Genomic DNA, 17,857 nt, shown 5'->3' with positions numbered 1-17,857 from the left:
AAGCTGGTACAATGACAGAATTTTCCAAGACTCAGGAAAGAATCACAAACTTCAGGGATCAGAAAATAATCAGACTGTATTAATCTGGTTATTTTATTTCACGTGGGCTCAGAGCTTCACCAATTCCTTTCACAACCAGTTTTCCAATAAGGCTCTGTCTCCATTTTGATTAAGCTTACCTGTTGTTCCTTTTGTTAGATTTTTTTTAAATTTCCTTATCAGATTTGTTTCTGAGCTGGGACCAAAGAAGCAGGCAGTTGCATGAAATTAAGTTCTTTATTGACAATGACAGCAAGCTGTTGGGTGGGCAATCGCAAGGGACCCCCTCCTTACAGCACACTATATACGTTCCATTCAACTCCTCCTGCAGAATACCACCCCTTACTCAGTGACCCATACTCCACCTTAATCTCATTCCATATTAGGAACTTCCTTCCTTCTTAACATCTTTCCATATCAGGGACTTTCTTCCATCCTTGCTAGGGCTCCTTGACTGTTATTAAACAATACCTTTCCTCTGGAGAAGCTATCTTGGAATGTACACTTTACCTTGTTTCTACGGGCATAGCTATCTATCTAGGCCTGTTAAAAGGAAGAGTAAGAAAGCCAACACAACTCTTCAAGGAAATACAACATGATTTCAGAGCCATAATACAAGTGCAAATGTTTCTAACATATGAATACTAAATATAAAATATATGAAAATGAAACATATATGTATTTAAGTTCTATATATGTAGAATCTTCTATCACTTTGATGACCCTTGCGCTCTCAATCCTATCCTTTTTTGCCAAGCCCAACACTCATCTGCACTTCTCTTTTCTGTGTTTTCTTCAATAAGATAAAAATAGTAAAGAGATATTTTTGGTGCCAGTTGCACCTTGGGCTTGTAGTTGGCTAATATGGCTCTGATGGCCTAAGACTGTACAAATTGGCTACCAGCTACTGGACTTTTCTTTTTTTCAATTAACATAAAGGGGAAAGCATTTTCCTCCTTTTGGCCCTTCTAAATTCCTGGTTAATGAGAAAAGGAGTGGTGGCAATGATACTACTTCTCTGTTGCATTGATCCTGGACTGCACTGGTTGGGTGGGCAGGCCTCACTGATAGGGAGACCAAGTAAGGAACCCCCTGCCCTTTTTTTTAAGAGATCGTGTTCTTTACTGTTTTAGCCCCAGCCTTGTTATTCTTCATTTATCAAGCAAATCAAATTGTCCTTCCCACTCAAAAAACATTTGTGGCATCTTAAAGACTAAGAGATTTATCATGAAGAGGTTCAGTGGACCATAGTCCCCTTCATTAGATGCAGCTGAAAACTTGTCCTCAGCTAGTCTCCTTTTGCCCAGTAGTGAAAAAAATGTCAGGTCCAAAAAGTTTGGGCGGGAGATAAGTTTGCAGACAGGTTCTGCCAATTTTTATTTACCCACCACTCAGTTGAATGGATGTTGTACAGATATAGCATGTCGAATGCATTCAAAGACATCCTTGTGATTACAGAACTTATTAGCAGGCAAAAAACAACAAGGACTGAAACGCAACACGCCGCCACCCAATTGAAGCCTCGGGCTGGAAAAAAAACTCTCGCGGGAAAATCTGGTATTTCCCCCACCGCAGTGATTGTTGGGAGTTGAAGTTAAGAAGGGTTTTAGGCCCTGTGAGTGACCGGAAGCAGGAAGTGCGATCTAGAATGCCGTTAGGGCTGCTGAAGTGGGTCGATCAGCTTCGTCCGGAAGTCCTTCCCTCCCTTGACGCGGGACTTTAAAATGTGGGAGCAACGCGGGCCCTGTTGAGAATATGGTAGGTGTATGGATCTAAGGCAATTGACTTATATTTAAGCTTTATAGTTTCGTATGTGGTAAACTGAAGCTAGGTAGATAAGATTTTTTCGAGAAACCATAGTTAAGAAAACCGTGGCTTAGCGCAGTGTTTCTCAACCTCGGCAACTTTAAGATGTATGGACTTCAGTTCCCAGAATTGCCCCCCCCCCAGATTTCTGGGAGTTGAAGTCCACATATCTTAAAGTTGCCGAGGTTGAGAAACCCTGGCTTAAGGTATTGTAGGAACACAGCATGAGAGACACGTAACAGGCACAGCGGGACTAGAAGCTGGATCCGGGCTCCACGGGATAGAGTACCCCCTTCCGCGGCTGCGCCGAAGTGGGAAACCGAAGCGTCGCGAGGAAAAACCGTCTGTAGCCCCGATTGGGTCTTTGCCTCGCCCGTCACGTGTCGTAGCCTCGCGAGCTGTGATTGGTTGGAAGAAGGAAGGCGGAAGCTTTGCTGCTTTCTCGTGGCGAACCTCTGTGCCCGGAAGCCATAGGCGTTTGCCGTCCGAAGGTAGATCTGGGGAAGTTTGGAGGCGGAGGGAAAAAAAAGAAAAGGAGGCGCTTACCACGAGAAGGGAGAAGAAAGTGCATTTATTGCAAAATTAGCATCGAGGATTCATAGCTGGGAACCACATGGCTCATTTTTAACGGCGCTCTTGCTAGAAGATCCAGCAAGAGGTGCGCTGCCTGTGTTGGGAACTGATAGATTATGTGCCATCAGTTCGTTTTCGACTCCTCGCGACCACATAGATCTTTTTTCCCATGATGATCTATCCCTAACCTGGTCTTTCAGGTCTCCCAGCGCACTCATCACCACTGTAACTCAGCCCATCCACCAGTCCATCCGCCATGCTGCTGGTCTTCCTTTTCCCTTCCCTTTCCTTCCTCCTTTCCCAGCATCAGAGCCTTCTCCAGAGAGCTGGGTCTTCGCATGATGTGTCCGAAGTGGGATAATTTGAGCCTGGTCGTTTGCGCCTCAAGTGAGAACTCTGGGTTGATTTGTTTGATGATCCCTCCGTTTGTTTTCTTGGCTGTCCACTATTCTTAGGCGCCTTCTCCAACACCAAAGTTCAGAGGCATCAACACTCTTCCTGTCATGCTTCTTCAAAGTCCAACTTTTGCTTCCATAGAGTGTCACAGGGAATACCATTCCTTGCATGATTCTGATCTTTGTAGATATAGTATAGACATATCATGGCATTTGCCTTTTGGATAAAAGCAGTCGATAAATTTATTATTCATAACAGTTCAATCAAAATCTTTCTAAAGGAGCCTTCCCCAATCTGGTGCCATTTTGCTGAATTATAGCCACCCCCAACTAGCATGGCCCGGAGACCAGTGCAGTGACCTGTTTCTAAAATTTATAAGCCCATCATATGCTCCCAGGAAGTTCTTAAACGCAATGCAGCCTTTCTCACGCTAGCAACTATCTCTAATAATGTTAGCTGCCTTTGCCCAGCATGCTAACCTAGGCTAAAGAAAGGCTTGTTATTGGAACCCAGGCCAACACATTATTGAGGTTTGTTTGTGTGGGTATGGCAAATTAAGTGAACATTGCAGTTGTATTTTGCTAATTCTGTTTAGGATTAGCATGTTATGTGTACACATTCAAAAGTACATGAAGATTTAGTTTAGGCAGGAGGTTGATGGCTGTTTTTTAAATGATTTTTCAATGCCGTTAGATATTTTGTTACCTTTATTGGACATGTGTGTTGCTAGTGTGCGGAAGGCTGCATTGTGTTTAAGAACGCCCTGGGAGCTTATGATGGGCTTACAAATTTTAGAAACAGGTCACTGCACTGGTCTCCGGGCCATGCTAGTTGGAGGTGGCTATAATCCAGCAATATATTAATAAAGAAAGGAAACTACTGGAAGGAGAAAGTATGTGCCATGTTAGAACTGGCTGTGTACTGACCAGATAAAATTCCATTACAAAATCATTATATATGAAGGCATACGTAGCTCTGTTTTTTTTACATTTTAATTAACTACAAAAAGTGGGGGGAATGGAATAGCTCTCCCCTCTGTCCAGGATTTGTTCATTATAACTTTCCACTGCAGATGAGTTGCCAGATCAGTTCATCCAGACAATCCCTGCCCTCAGTCTTAACACATTACAGGCGTAGGAAGGGATGAAGAGGGGAAAGGAAAGGAAGCTGGCAGACAGACACCTACCATATAAAAATTATTTTGATGAGTAGCTGATACACTGTTGGACGTTGTTGACTTTATTGTAACCAGAAGGAATGCAGTACAAGAAGAACCAAGATCTCCCTTTCTTAGATAGCCTGAAGAATGGCTGGTTGGCCACCACTAAGAGGCAGTGAAAACTGGATGAAACTGGCTTCTTAGGAGACTGGTGGTGCCCTGGCTTTCATTGTCTGCCCACATTTTAAAATTAGTGATGTTGATCTTCATTTTCCCTGAAATACCATTTTGCAGTATTGAATTGGACTAATGGCTATTGAAGTGCATGGCCTGACAAAGGGGTTCCTGCAAGATGTGCCAAAGGCAATGATGAGCGAAGTATAGTTTGAACTGGTATAGTTGGAACTTTGGTTTTGACTCTGACCAGGGCATGATCACATAATCTTCTCTCTGAGCGGGTTTTGGCAGTCTGTGTCCACAGGGAATTCTCTGTTTGCAATTGTCTCTGAATCTGTGGTCTATTGCTGGAATGTTTTCCCAGGAGCCAAAAGTATTTGGGCAGAAATACTGTAGATTTCATTGGAATGGAGGGGTGAATCTATCATATTTAAAGTGGTTTAAGTAGAACATTGTGAAGATTCTTTTTCTTGTGGTTGGCTAGATGAAAACTGAGTTACTCTTCCTGCTTTCTCTGGGAAGCAGAAATAGAAACTCTGCAACAGTTTTTAGAGTGGGGGAGCCTCGCTTCATTCCAGTTACAGGTTGACAAGTGATATAAGCAACAACAAAAAATCCAGAGGGAAAATCAGATGGAATTAAAAATGCAAAGGAAACTAGCTCTTTCTCATGACAAAGCCATTTTCTCACCAGGGAAGGATAGATACTTCTTTTCTATGTAGAAAAGGAACCACTAGGGTAAATCCAATGTTTATTTAACCTTTTTTCCTATAGAAAAATAGTGACATGTTTTTCACAGGGAATGGCAAAATACACAGCTGAACTTTTTTAACTCTTAAGACCCAGTTAAGTAAAACTTCATAGCACAGAACCTGGTTATTTGCAGGACAACCAGTCTCCGATAACTGCTGCTGATCCAATAAGATTTGATAGGGTGGACATGCTCTGGGTTCCGTCACTCAAGCAGATGACAGGATCCAGGAGATGAGACTTCTCTGGACCAGAGAGATTTGGATGGCTCCAACTCTCCTCACCTTTTGGAAGGCTCTTAAGACCTGGCTTTTCCCCAGGTGCTGGGTCAAGTAATTTGTACCCAACTTGATTGTCCTTGGATTGTTTTTGGTAGTGTAAAGTCGCCTTGGGTGTGACGTTTTATTATTTTTAATGAAGTTTTTGATTATTAATATGTTTCTGTTTGTATACTGTCCCAAGTCACATGTCAGTTGAGTGGCTATATGAATCAATTTAATAAATACAAATTTTTCACAGTCAAGGAAATGGAAAATAATGCTACTTTAAAACAAGGAGATCTGTATGAAACTGGATATGTGGATAACAGATTGTTTGAGATTTTGTTCCAACTTAAGTACAATTATACTTGAGGATGTTGGACTAGAAGACCTCCAAGGTCCCTTCCAACCCAATGATTCTATGATGTATTTGGGCATTGTTTCCATTGTGTTACAAACATTTGATGATGGTACTTTGAAAAATGTTCTAACAGTAAAAGCAGCATATGAGGGGGCAGTGGACTCCCCTTCACTGGATATGCAGGAGGGGAGGTGACGCTTTGATTTGGATTCTTGCACAGGTGATGGGATTTGAAGTCCCAGATGGTCCCTCCCAACATTGACTCTCTTAAAACTTTGGGTTTTTTCCCAGTGTTTTACAGGTTATGGCTTACTGTTGACATGACCAGAGGCAGTAACAAGAATTATTTGCTTGTACAAGATCCTTCTGAAGAGAATTCCTCCTAGCAGCATTCTATTCTACTTTAAAAAGACTCATGTGGCAGAGGACACAGAGCTGCGACATCTGCACACGAAGGACAACAGTTATATAAATACTGTAAGTCCATGTTACTGATCCACAGGATTGAAAAATGACTAGCATGGTAGGAGGTTAGCAGTATATGTTGCCATGATATTGCACAGAAAGATCTTCTGGGTGGAGTCAGCATATAGATGACTACCTTTTGGGAAGGGTACAAAAAATTGGCTTGAAACAAAAGGGCCATGAGACAGAATGAGGAAGGTAAGCACCATCTGTCATCCTATATGACCCTCCAGACACAAATTGTATTTGTGGGTAATAACCTGAATCTGGGAAAAGAACCAGATCAGGGATTTTCACATATAGTCCCTCTCATGGGAGGGAGGAAGTTGAACTAGGCTAAGAATTTGGAAGGAAGGAGTTGAGTTGGAATTGGAGGAAGAGAAGGGGGAAGAAGAAATAGGCTAGCAAGCAACATTGGAATTAGGCACTTTTAGGTTGCCAAAAAGATGCAGTTCCAGTGGAATTGAAGACCATGGAAGAGGAATCAGCATAGGGATCACGATGCAAAGAAGACAACACAGTGTAGAATCTCTACCCTGAGCAGATATCCAGAAAGAGAAGAGGAAATGAAGACCCATGTTTTGATCACCAGGAGAGGTTGTCAGTTAAGTTTTATCTTGAGCCCTTGATTAACTCTTTGGGGAATTTAATAAAAGCTACTGATAGACACACTGTCATTTTAGCAGGAACATCATTATTGGCAGGAGAGGCAGAAGGTTGGTCTCTGAATTGTAGAGCAGTTATATTTATTTATTATATTTGTTTGTCAGATTTTATTACCGCCCATCTCCCCCCCAAAGGAGGGGCTCTGGGTGGTTTACAGAAACAGGATTTAAAATTCAGTATCAATATATTGAATTTTATGAAGCGATTTGGTACAATTCAATCTGTTTTGAATGCAGACACAGGTGGGATGGGAGAAGTGAAGGTCTATGTGCATTAGCTGAATTTTGCTTGCTTGCTTATGTCAGTCTGTCAAGAGGAAAATATGTCTTTCTGCCCTTGTTATGCTAAGAATAAATTTTAAAAATGAGAATGGCTCACAAGAAGGATCTTGCATGCTGTATTTTATCTGATCGATCCTGAGAATTTACAACAAAATGGTGTTAACAGTAGGATTGACCAGATAAGCAGATAATTTTTTTTAATGAAGAAGAGTGACAAGAACATGGAAAAAAAGTTTGGACTGGGAGATCTTGCTAAAATCCAGAGGATCTTATAAGACCTGGTGCTGGAGATGAAGCCACACTCAGAGAGCTTTTGTGAATAAATTATCTAAAGGCTTACTACAAAATCAAGCATAGAGGAGGGATTGAAGTGATCTATCTATAGTCTGCCAGCATGCTGTAATTCAGTGTTGCTTATCAAAAAATAGTTGTTCCTCCCTCAATAGCCAGCAAGGAAACCATTTGGGTTGATGGAGGACAGATGGATTCGATTCACACAACATGTTGGTCTATGCTGAGCAATCTATTAACAGTTTGTAAGCAATGTTTTATGCGTTAGCATGTTCTGTGAACCCAACACATTGGGGGTTGTCAACGATCTCTAGCAGATTCATGGTGTAGCCTATTGTGTGATCACAACCATTGAGTGATCTGCCACTCTACCAAACTCACTCATTCTCCCAAAACCATTAAGGAACACACAGAGAAAAATCCAGGATCAACCCCCTGCATTTTATTTAGAAGGCTCAAAAAGCACGGAAGACACCAGTTTTCTACCCCCTACTACTCTTTGTTATATAACAGGCCAAATTACCCAAGGGTTTAACAGTTCAAACATCCTATTAAAGCTCCAAAATGGTACGTTGGATTTTTATTTGTGGCCTTGTTTACCAAAGTAAACTTTCAATTTATCAAAGAGAGGTTTATCATCTTGTGCTCATTCCAGAAGAGGGAAGGGTCATCTAGGCTTGTTCCATCTCATAGAGCCTCTTAGAGTAAAAACTGGTTGAAGCAAAAGAAAAACATTTGTAATAAAATGTCTGTGGAGTCCTTGGTGCTCTCTGAGCCTTGCTGTTTTCTTGCAGACATTTCATTGCCAGGCTAGGCAACATCTTCCATGCAAAGAGGGAGTGGGCCTTGCTCTCGGTTTATGTACTGTCCAGCTTGTGTTGGTGGGGGTGTTGTTCTCCCCTTGGGAGTTCCTTTGGTGTGTTAACTCAATTGGCTTAAAGCGTCTACCATATTCTCTACAAGTCTCAGAGATTGAAAAAGTAAGTATGAGCCACTCCTTACCACAGAAAAAATTGGGCCACCTTTAAGTCAGCAGTGTGCAACTAAAAGTTATCAACTTATAATGTAATAAAAGGGGATTATTAAATACGTGATCTTAAAAAATTAACTACATCTACATGTAAAGAAAATTAAAGCTAGTTTTTTTCTAAGCCCTGCTCGCAACTTGGTCTGCAACCCTCAGCTGGCCAGTCAATGGTCAAATGTTTCTAGGAACAGTTGCTCACCCCTAGCAGTGTGTCTTTAAGTCATAATGATGAGAACCAGGTAGGGCCTTTTTTTAATCTAATAATCTCACTCAGCAAATCCGTTCTTACTGAACAGTTTTTAGTGGAAAATCAGTTGAGTGAGACAGCTCAAAGTCAACAGCTGACTTCTACTGATTCTCCAAACAGCAAGTATAACCTGTAGCCACAATCTTAAAAGCCACCTCCTCTGCCAGTAAAAATCATGGAATGCCCCTGCTTAGTATCATCAGTAAAAACACCCAACGCTGCAATGTGGTGCTCCAGTTTCTTTATATAAAGGTTGAAGGATGGACCCATCAGTTTTCAGGTGTGTATAATTTGACAAGGTGCTGAAGTTCAGTGGCATAGCCAGTGATGGGACACCGCTGGTGACGCTTCACATAACTGTAGGCACAGCCATAGCAGAATACAAAGCCAGAGGTGGAGAGGGCTGTGTCGTTGGCACGGATTTTACGGCACAATGGACACACTGTCTTGAGCTTTGGCAAAAGAGGTGACTTAGTCTCATAGTCCAGGTGCACAGGTGATGGTGGGACTGGCATCGCAGTCAGTGATTTGACAGTTTCCTGGTTCTCAACTGAGTACCACCACTCCAAGAACTGAAGGAAGAAGATACCCACAGAGAGGCCAGTGGAGAGGGAGAAAGCCAGTGCCCCCAAGACCTTTTTCCCAGCTGACTGCATTTGCTCTCTCATGCTGCAGGAAGGGGCAAGATATAAAAAGGAAATTAACTGAATGCACACAATTAAGAAACAAGGAAAACACTAAGATGCTAATCCAGGGTTACAGTAAAAATACAATCTCAAATCCTCCTCTAAGAGAGAAAGGCCATAAATCCCTGGGACATGACTGATTAAGTTATTCATCCAACTACCTGGTTTCCAGCATTTAACAATCCAAGGCATAATACCCAAAATACAGAGACTCTATACCATATCACTGGATAAACTGGTTTAAGGTTTTCTCAAACCTCTTTTTAAAAATCTTTTGTAAGGTTATTATATGTTAAGATACACTTCCTTTTGTTTGCTTCTCGTCTATCACTGAACATCTTCATTTGGTGGTCCCAAGAGTTAATATATGAGAATCTTCTAGCAACTATACATGATTTCTCAAAGGTACCTAGAGGGTCACTGAATCAGGGTGTTGTTTTCATGTTCCTATACTGGGTTGGGAAATCTTCAGTCCCTTAATGGGGGCCAGGCCAAGTCTTTGGGGGTCATATCTGCTGGCACATGCAGATACATACATATCCTCCTTCCATGCATCTACATGTAACTGACAAATATGAGCAGTAATCTTTTTCCCAGCAAAAATTACAAATCACTCCAGTTAACTGTCTTGGCAGCAAAAACACAATTGTTGACCCTTTGTTAGAGAAATATCACATGCCTTCCCTTTGAAAGAATGGCAGTCTCCTATGGCTTTTCAATCGCTGATGAACTACCTGGAAGAAACAGGGATGTGGTGGAATGTCTAACCGACCTTGGGAAAATGGAAGAGAGAGACTGACCATTACAGAAGGAAGCAGGGCCATTACAGAAAAGATTACTGAGTCTAGGGGCAGGGCATGGGGGAACAGAAGAAAAATTAGACCCTCTGCCTAATTTTTTGTAAGCTGAGTTTGAGGGGAAAAAACAGTAGAGAGAGTATAAAGTTGTAAAGAGAAAATTGGTGTTCCCCCAACAACAGATGGCTCCCAATTGATTACATTAGTAAGATTGTGATCCTCAAAAATAGGAAAAATCTTAGCCATGACTCTACTCTCCAGATGCACTTGCTAAATAAGGTATAACATAAAGGTGTCAGAGATATACCTGTCCTATTGCAATCTTTCTGGTGCCTACTGAAGATGCTTTTGTTGTTTGTTTCTTTTCCCAGGTGTAGTCATCTTTATGGCCTACAATTTTTATGACTAACTGCCTGGAGAGTGTTAGTTTTTAGATGACATACAAACATGGTGAATGTATAAATATACCCAACCACTGGTGGAAGCAAGGTTCAGCTGTTTCTAGGGTTTTCATTTCAACTCACCTGTTTGATGACTGCAGGACATTACCGGCAGCTACACGTGTGTCTTTCAAAGCCTGCAGGTCTTCTGCTGTCAACCTAACCAAATGCACACCAGCCAGTCTCAGCAGGGGGGAGTGGTGCTGAGCCTTCCCCAGGATGTAACATAGTTGCTGGGCCAGAAACCAGCCCTCCCAAGCCAGGTTCACAAAGGGGTAGGCAGCCAGGAAGGCCTTGTAAAACCGTTTCCAGCAGGACGATGGAGGGTGGATGGAGTAGTCATCCTCTTCCTGGAGACGGGAGATCAGCTTCTCCAGTTTGGTTCTCAGATACGGAACAAGGACCAACAAACAGAGAGATTTCCAGTGATGCTTTTGGGGAAGTCCAGCAGCGGCCAAGCATCTGTGCTGCTGTTTTTTGCTTTTCAGTGCGACTCTCTTCAAGCCATAGAAGTTTTCAGAAAAAGAAGCACTGCACCGGGAGAGGTAGTGTTGCTGCAGCAGCAGATCCAGGAGGGTGTAGATCTCGTCAAACCAGCGCCACAGGAAGCCATAATAGGAAGGGTTGGATTCAGCCAATACCTAATACAAAGGACAATCAAGGGTAAGAGCAATAAACTTGGATGTGCCAAGACATTTTTGTAGATGTTTGCAACATTTTGCTTTGGCTATTTTTTGGGTTTTCTTGCTTTGAGTCTCTTGCAAGAGAACACAACCATTTTCAAGATGAGGGCTATGTGGCCTTTGAATGACATGCTAGAAGTTATGTTCTAATACTGGATCAGAGCCAGGACCCAAAATCAGGATATAGCTAGGACAAAGAATAAATTAGATTTAATGTAAGTTTCATTTAAAAATTAAAGTAATAAATGCAGTTAATACTATTAATTCCAGTATTTCATAATTTCCTCTTCTCTCAAATTCAAAATTTCTGGAAGGTTTCAAGGGCCACAAGCATAACTTGGAATCTGCGCGGATGTTTTTATTATTTTAAATTGAATTTGCTTCGTTAATCACTTTCAGCAGAAAAATGAATAAAATCCTAAGCCATAAATTATTGTTTAAAGACGATATTGTCTGGATTTCCATTTCAGGCTTAGTGAAAAGTCACTGATCCAACTATCCTGGTCTGACTACAGAGCTTTCCAAGGTCTCAGACAGGATTCTCTTTCCATATCTGATGCCTGAAATAATCCTTCTAACCACAGAAAAATGGATGCCACACCTTGTGTATGCAATTTTTTTCCCCCTTTCCTTCCAAGCTTTCACATTTCCTTAATTTTTCTGGCCATTATTGAACCTTAGATAAGCACAGAGAAGTAATGGTTATCCTTCTGCCAGTACTCACTTATCAACCATTCTTCTTACCTTGGTCACATGCTGAAATGCTGGTCTCACAGCAGACATCAAACTGTCTTGGGCAACAACTTCAAAGATGGAAGGCCTGTCCTCATGTGTGGAGGTGGCAGTGAGATGAGCCCCATGTTCTGCCATGGTCTCTTCTGGAATAAAAAAAAAACAAGCTTTCCAAAATATTTCATAAATGAAACAGGATTGGGTTTCAGAAGACATTATTGCGAGAGCCCTCAAACCTTCTCTTTCTGGAATGCTATATGGGTATATTTAGACTACTGACCTTTTCATTCCTAATTTGATTGAAAAATGGCAAGTTATTTAATACAGCAAGCTGTTTTCCTCAAGGATGATGAAGATACATATAATAACTGGAAGACCCACATGGCTTTCTGTATTTGCAGGATGCACCAAGCCACAGACCATACGAACACATTTTAGCCTAGTGTGCTGTGTGAGCTCACAGCCATGACTAGCACATAGTCCACTGTGTCATGCAAACCCAGGAAACTGGACTGAGTCAACTAAGGTTAACTATGGGCAAGCACCTCGCACGAATACGCCCTATATCATTTTGTTCACTGCTATTATTAGATTTTTGAAAATATATCTAATCACTTTTTTATATATATCTCAAGGTGGCAAATGTACTTAATACTCTTGCCTCCTATTTTCCCCACAACAACCCTAGGAGGTGGGTTGGGCTGAAGCAGAATAACTGGCCCAAAGTCACCCAGCCAGCTTTCATGCCTAAGGGAGGCCTAGTATGCACAGTCTCCTGGTTTCTAGCCCAGCACCTTCACCACTAGACCAAACTGGCTCTTACTACAAATGCTGCCTGCTGCTTCACAACACCTCACCAGCAGCCTTGCTCCATCCCCTCTCAGTCTCCCAGCCACCCAAATCTTTTCCTGCAGGGTAAAAGCCTGGAAGACATTTGAGGGAATTCAAGGCTGCTGCATCTCTCAGAAAGGTGTAGATCCATGGGTAGCAGGCATGGTCAGAAAGAGCTGGATTCAAATCCTTGCTCGAATGAAACGAATTAACTTGATGAACTAGGCGAGCGCCGTGCAAGTTGAGAGGACGCTGGCACCAAACCACGAGGGAAATGGGACCACGAGGGAAATCGCCTGATGACGTGAATGACTGGCCAGTAAATTGTATCATGATCATGCAAGGACTAGACCCCACATTGCGGCAGGAAGAAGCGGGTGGAAAAGTTACAAGGATTCTCTTACATTTCTGTGCCCGGTGTTCAGGAGAGAGACAGGCAAGGAATTCCCTCGCCCCACCGGCACCCACCTCAACCACCCTCCGTCTACGGCCGCCTCCTCGGTGATGCTATAGCCTGCAGGTCAGGGCTGTGACCGCGCTAGCATTTCCTTTAGCTTGTTTCTATCGTACCCAGTAGTTACAGAGGAGGCAAACAGGCTTAGTCCAGTTGGGAGGGATTTCCGGTGGGAGAACAGTCCCACTTCTTGATGTTCAAACAAAAGCCCTTTAGATCAGTGTTTCTCAACCTCAGCGCCTTTAAGATGGGTGGACTCCAAGTCCCAGAGTTCCGCAGCCAGCCATGCTGGCTAGGGAATTCTGGGAGTTGGAGTCCACCCATCTTAAAGGCGCTGAGGTTGAGAAATACTAATTTAGGCCATGGGTTTCTATGAGGAAACCGTCTCTGCTCTCAAGACTTCGGTCTGGAAAGCTGAAAAGGAAAAGCCGTTTCCGCTTCCGAGGGATTGGCAAATGCATGTGACACAGGAGAATAATACTTACAAGCTGCCGCATTTAACCTTAGGGAATGACGTTCTGCTGATGGGAGTGTTTTTACCGGAAGGAAGTGGATATACGCATCTAGCCCACTGAAGCTCTGTGGCTGCGGCCGGTCTAAGCAGGAAGGCGTGGCGCGTGTCGTTGGTAGGTCTTCCCAGATAGCCCGGTTTCCGGTCTCCTCCCAAGCGAGGCAGTTTTCTGGATCCTTGTGACCGTTGCTGCTCCATCCTCTTTCGTTGTCGTCTTTTCTTCGGTATTTAGTCTTTCCGAGGACTCCCCTCTTCGTTGTAGGTTAGTTGGGGGGTAGGCTGTGGCTCCGCCCCTTCAGGAATCGCGGGGAGGATGAATTGCTACCCCTCCTTTGGTACGGCAGGGGCTTGATATGAGGGCGGGGGTCCGTTTTTTCCCCCGGTACTCCGGTGGAGGTACCCTCATGGGAGGTGGGGGCTGGAAGGGAGTAGCATAATTTCTCTCCGGTTAGAATGGCTTCTTTCCTGGGTGGAGCTTGCAGGCTCCTGTTCTCAGGAAGAGGAGTGGGACTTCCTTGCGTGGGGAGGGGAGTAGAAAGGTGCGGGGGGTGGATAATTATTTATCTTGGGAGAGATGGTCAGAATTGCCCCACGCTGAATCTGCAGACCTTAACAGCCTCTATTTTGCCAACAAAAAATTTAAAGCCCACAAGGTGGGCAAATCCCTGCCACCGAGGAATTTACAATCTGCCATGGGAGCGTTGGGGAAAATGAGGAAAGTCAGAAAGAATACAGGGAAGGAAAGGTTTGGGCTGGTTGGATAACGGGGGTGGAGAGAGAGGCTGGGGTTCCTTCTGTTAACACCTTTAAAGGGAATTCAGGGTCAGGTGGGGGAATAGGGAATTTTCAGGAACAGGAGGTGGCTATGAGGTGAGAGCATGCAAAGAATAGCACTTAAGAGCTAAACAGAGGGATTGAAAATAGTACTCAGGTCTCTGTAAGGCCGTTTCTCTGCTTTGGTTGGGGAGGGAGGAGGAAATCTGCATGTTAGAAAACATAGATGGGAGCCACAGGAAAAGGAATCTGCTGTCCTTGAGATAGGATGGAGATGCCTCTGGGTTCTGTGGGAGAAGGTAGAGGTGTCCTCAGAGTGGGCCAGGGCAGTAGGGATGGATGTGGTCAGTCACTGCTTATAAAGTAAACCAGTAGAAGAAGAAAAAATAAAAGTTTTTGTGTTTATTAATTAGATTTATAGCTTGCCATTAGTACAGGAGTTTGAGGCAGCTACATCGTGCCCCCTCCTCCTATTTTTCCCTACAACAGGAACCCTGTGAGGAAGGTTGGGCTGAAAGAGAGTGACTTTCCCCAAGTCACTGAGGATGGACTAGAGCCCTGCTCCTAGTCCATCTTAACCTCTATATCACACTGGCTGGCTGTGTAAAATAGTGATGCCTTTAATATCATTCCCTCCAGTGAGCAGTCTGGCTTTATTTCCTAGAGGATGGACTGGTTTGATCTTCTTGCAGTCCAAGGCACTCACAGAATTTTCCTCTGACACCACAGTTCAAAAGCATCGATCTTCCTTCTCTCAGCCTTCCTTATGGTCCAGCTCTCGCAGCCATATGTTACTACGGGGAACACCATTGCTTTAACTATGAGGGCCTTTGTTGTCAGTGTGATGTCTCTGCTCTTAACTATTTTATCAAGATTTGTCATTGCTCTTCTCCCAAGGATTAAGTGTCTTCTGATTTCCTGACTGCAGTCAGCAGCTGCAGTAATCTTTGCACCTAGAAATACAAAGTCTTTCACTGCTTCTACATTTTCTCCCTCTATTTGCCAGTTATCAATCAAGCTGGTTGCCATAATCTTGGTTTTTTTGAGGTTTAGCTGCAAGCCAGCGTTTGGACTTTCTTCTTTCACCTTCATCATAAGGCTCCTCAATTCCTCTTTGCTTTCAGCCATCGAAGTATCATCTGTATATCTGAGATTGTTAATGTTTCTTCCAGCGATTTTAACTCCAGCCTTGGATTCCTCAAGGCCAGCTTGTCGCATGATGTGTTCTGCGTACAAGTTGAATAGGTAGGGTGAGAGTATACAACCCTGCCGTACTCCTTTCCCAATCTTAAACCAGTCCGTTGTTCCGTGGTCTGTTCTTACTGTTGCTACTTGGTTGTTATACAGATTCCTCAGGAGGCAGACAAGATGACTTGGTATCCCCCTGCCGCTAAGAAGTTGCCACAATTTGTTATGGTCCACACAGTCAAAGGCTTTAGAATAGTCAATAAAACAGAAAGAGATGTTTTTCTGAAACTCCCTGGCTTTTTCCATGATCCATCGGATATTGGCAATTTGGTCCCTAGTTCCTCTGCCTTTTCTAAACTCAGCTTGTACATCTGGCAATTCTCGCTCCATGAATTACTGAAGTCTACCTTGCAGGATCTTGAGCATTACCTTACTGGCATGTGAAATGAGTGCCACTGTTCGATAATTTAAACATTCTTTAGTGTTTCCCTTTTTTGGTATGGGGATATAAATTGATTTTTTCCAGTCTGATGGCCATTCTTGTGTTTTCCAAATTTGCTGGCTTATAGCATGCATTACCTTGACAGCATCATCTCGCAGGATTTTGAACAATTCAGCTGGGATACCGTCGTCTCCTGCTGCCTTGTTGTTAGCAATGCTTCTTAAGGCCCATTCAACCTCACTCTTCAGGATGTCTGGCTCTAGCTCACTGACCACACCGTCAAAGCTATCCCCGATATTGTTATCCTTCCTATACAGGTCTTCTGTATATTCTTGCCACCTTTTCTTGATCTCTTCTTCTTCTGTTAGGTCCTTGCCATCTTTGTTTTTGATCATGCCCATTTTTGCCTGGAATTTACCTCCAATGTTTCTAATTTTCTGGAAGAGGTCTCTTGTCCTTCCTATTGTCTCCTTCCACTTCCGCGCATTGCTTGTTTAAAAATAATTCCTTATCTCTTCTGGCTAGCCTCTGGAATTTTGGATTTAATTGGGTATATCTCCCCCTATCACTGTTGCCTTTTGCTTTCCTTCTTTCTTGGGCTACTTCTAGTGTCTCAGCAAACAGCCATTTTGCCTTCTTGGTTTTCTCTTTCTTTGGGATGTATTTTGTTGCCGCCTCCTGGACAATGTTGCAAACTTCTGTCCAGAGTTCTTCCAGGACCCTATCTACTAAGTCCAGTCCCTTAAATCTTTTCTTCACCTCCACTGCATATTCCTCAGGAATATTAGTGAGCTCATATCTAGCTGATCTGTGGGTCTTCCCTAATCTCTTTAGTCTGATCCTAAATTGTGCAGTAAGAAGTTTGTGATCTGAACTACAGTCAGCTCCAGGTCTTGTTTTTACCGACTGTATAGATGTCCGCCACCTTTGGCTGCAAAGGATGTAGTCAATCTGATTTTGGTGTTGTCCATCTGGGGAAGTCCATGTATAAAGCCGTCTCTTAGGTTGTTGGAAGAGAGTGTTTGTTATGCAGAGTGAGTTGTCTTGGCAAAATTCTATCAGCCTGTGTCCTGCTTCGTTTTGTTCTCCCAGGCCATGCTTACCTGTAATTCCAGGTGTCATCTGACTGCCCACCTTAGCATTCCAGTCTCCTGTGATGAAAATAACATCTCTTTTAGGTGTGTTGTCCAGTAGGTGCTGCAGATCCTCATAGAACTGCTCTACTTCAGCTTCTTCAGCATCTGTGGTTGGGGCGTATATTTGGATCACTGTGATGTTACATGGCTTGCCCTGAATTCGAATTGAGATCATTCTGTCGTTTTTTGGATTGTATCCAAGGACTGCTTTAGCCACTTTACTATTAATTATGAAGGCTACTCCATTTCTTCTGTGGTCCTCTTGTCCACAGTAGTAGATCTGGTGGTCATCTGATGTGAAGTGGCCCATTCCAGTCCATTTCAGTTCACTGACGCCCAGAATGTCTATCTTTAATCTTGACATCTCACCAATAACCACCTCCAATTTGCCCTGGCTCATAGATCTTACATTCCAGGTTCCAATGGTGTGTTGATCCTTAGAACATCAGATTCGCCGTTCACCACCAGCACTGTCGGCCGCTAGCTGTCCTTTCCGCTTTGAGCTAGCTGCGTCATCACATCTGGGGCTAGTTGAACTCACCCTCTGTTCCTCCCCGGTAGCATTTTGACCATCTTCCGACCTGGGGGTCTCATCTTCCGATGGTCTACCGACATATCTCTGGTTGTACTGATCCATTTAGTTTTCACGGCAAGAATACTGGGGTGGGTTGCCATTACCTTCCCC

General features: G+C 43.3%; 2 protein-coding genes and 1 non-coding gene across 4 annotated transcripts in view; 2 read left to right on the top strand and 1 right to left on the bottom strand.

The window, feature by feature from the left end:
* The first annotated feature begins 4,334 nt into the window (after nucleotides 1-4,334).
* Nucleotides 4,335-4,431, top strand: LOC134488681 (Z30 small nucleolar RNA). The gene has a single exon (XR_010067000.1). It is a non-coding gene; the product is annotated as a Z30 small nucleolar RNA (small nucleolar RNA).
* Nucleotides 4,432-7,644: 3,213 nt separating this feature from the next.
* On the bottom strand, nucleotides 7,645-13,394 carry PEX12 (peroxisomal biogenesis factor 12). The gene is made up of 4 exons (XM_063298386.1): nucleotides 13,136-13,394; nucleotides 11,849-11,982; nucleotides 10,506-11,062; nucleotides 7,645-9,167 (listed from the first exon to the last, which is right to left on the bottom strand). Exons 2-4 carry the CDS (start codon nucleotides 11,972-11,974, stop codon nucleotides 8,768-8,770), a joined length of 1,083 nt encoding a protein of 360 aa, XP_063154456.1. The 5' UTR covers nucleotides 11,975-11,982; nucleotides 13,136-13,394; the 3' UTR covers nucleotides 7,645-8,767.
* Nucleotides 13,395-13,724: 330 nt separating this feature from the next.
* The window catches only part of AP2B1 (adaptor related protein complex 2 subunit beta 1), a 97,613-nt gene continuing 93,480 nt past the window's right edge, over nucleotides 13,725-17,857 (top strand). Inside the window, exon 1 of one of the 2 annotated variants that reach the window (XM_063298365.1) lies at nucleotides 13,725-13,894. The gene's annotated coding sequence lies outside the window, so the exon portion shown is untranslated. The remainder of the gene's footprint in view (nucleotides 13,895-17,857) is intronic. The other variant, XM_063298375.1, reaches the window with a different exon arrangement.

This window comes from Candoia aspera, chromosome 1, assembly GCF_035149785.1.
Source record: "Candoia aspera isolate rCanAsp1 chromosome 1, rCanAsp1.hap2, whole genome shotgun sequence".
NCBI classification, from domain to species: Eukaryota; Metazoa; Chordata; class Lepidosauria; order Squamata; family Boidae; genus Candoia; species Candoia aspera.
The sequence above is the reverse complement of the archived record's forward strand: the minus strand, read 5'-3'. Positions and strand labels throughout refer to the sequence as shown.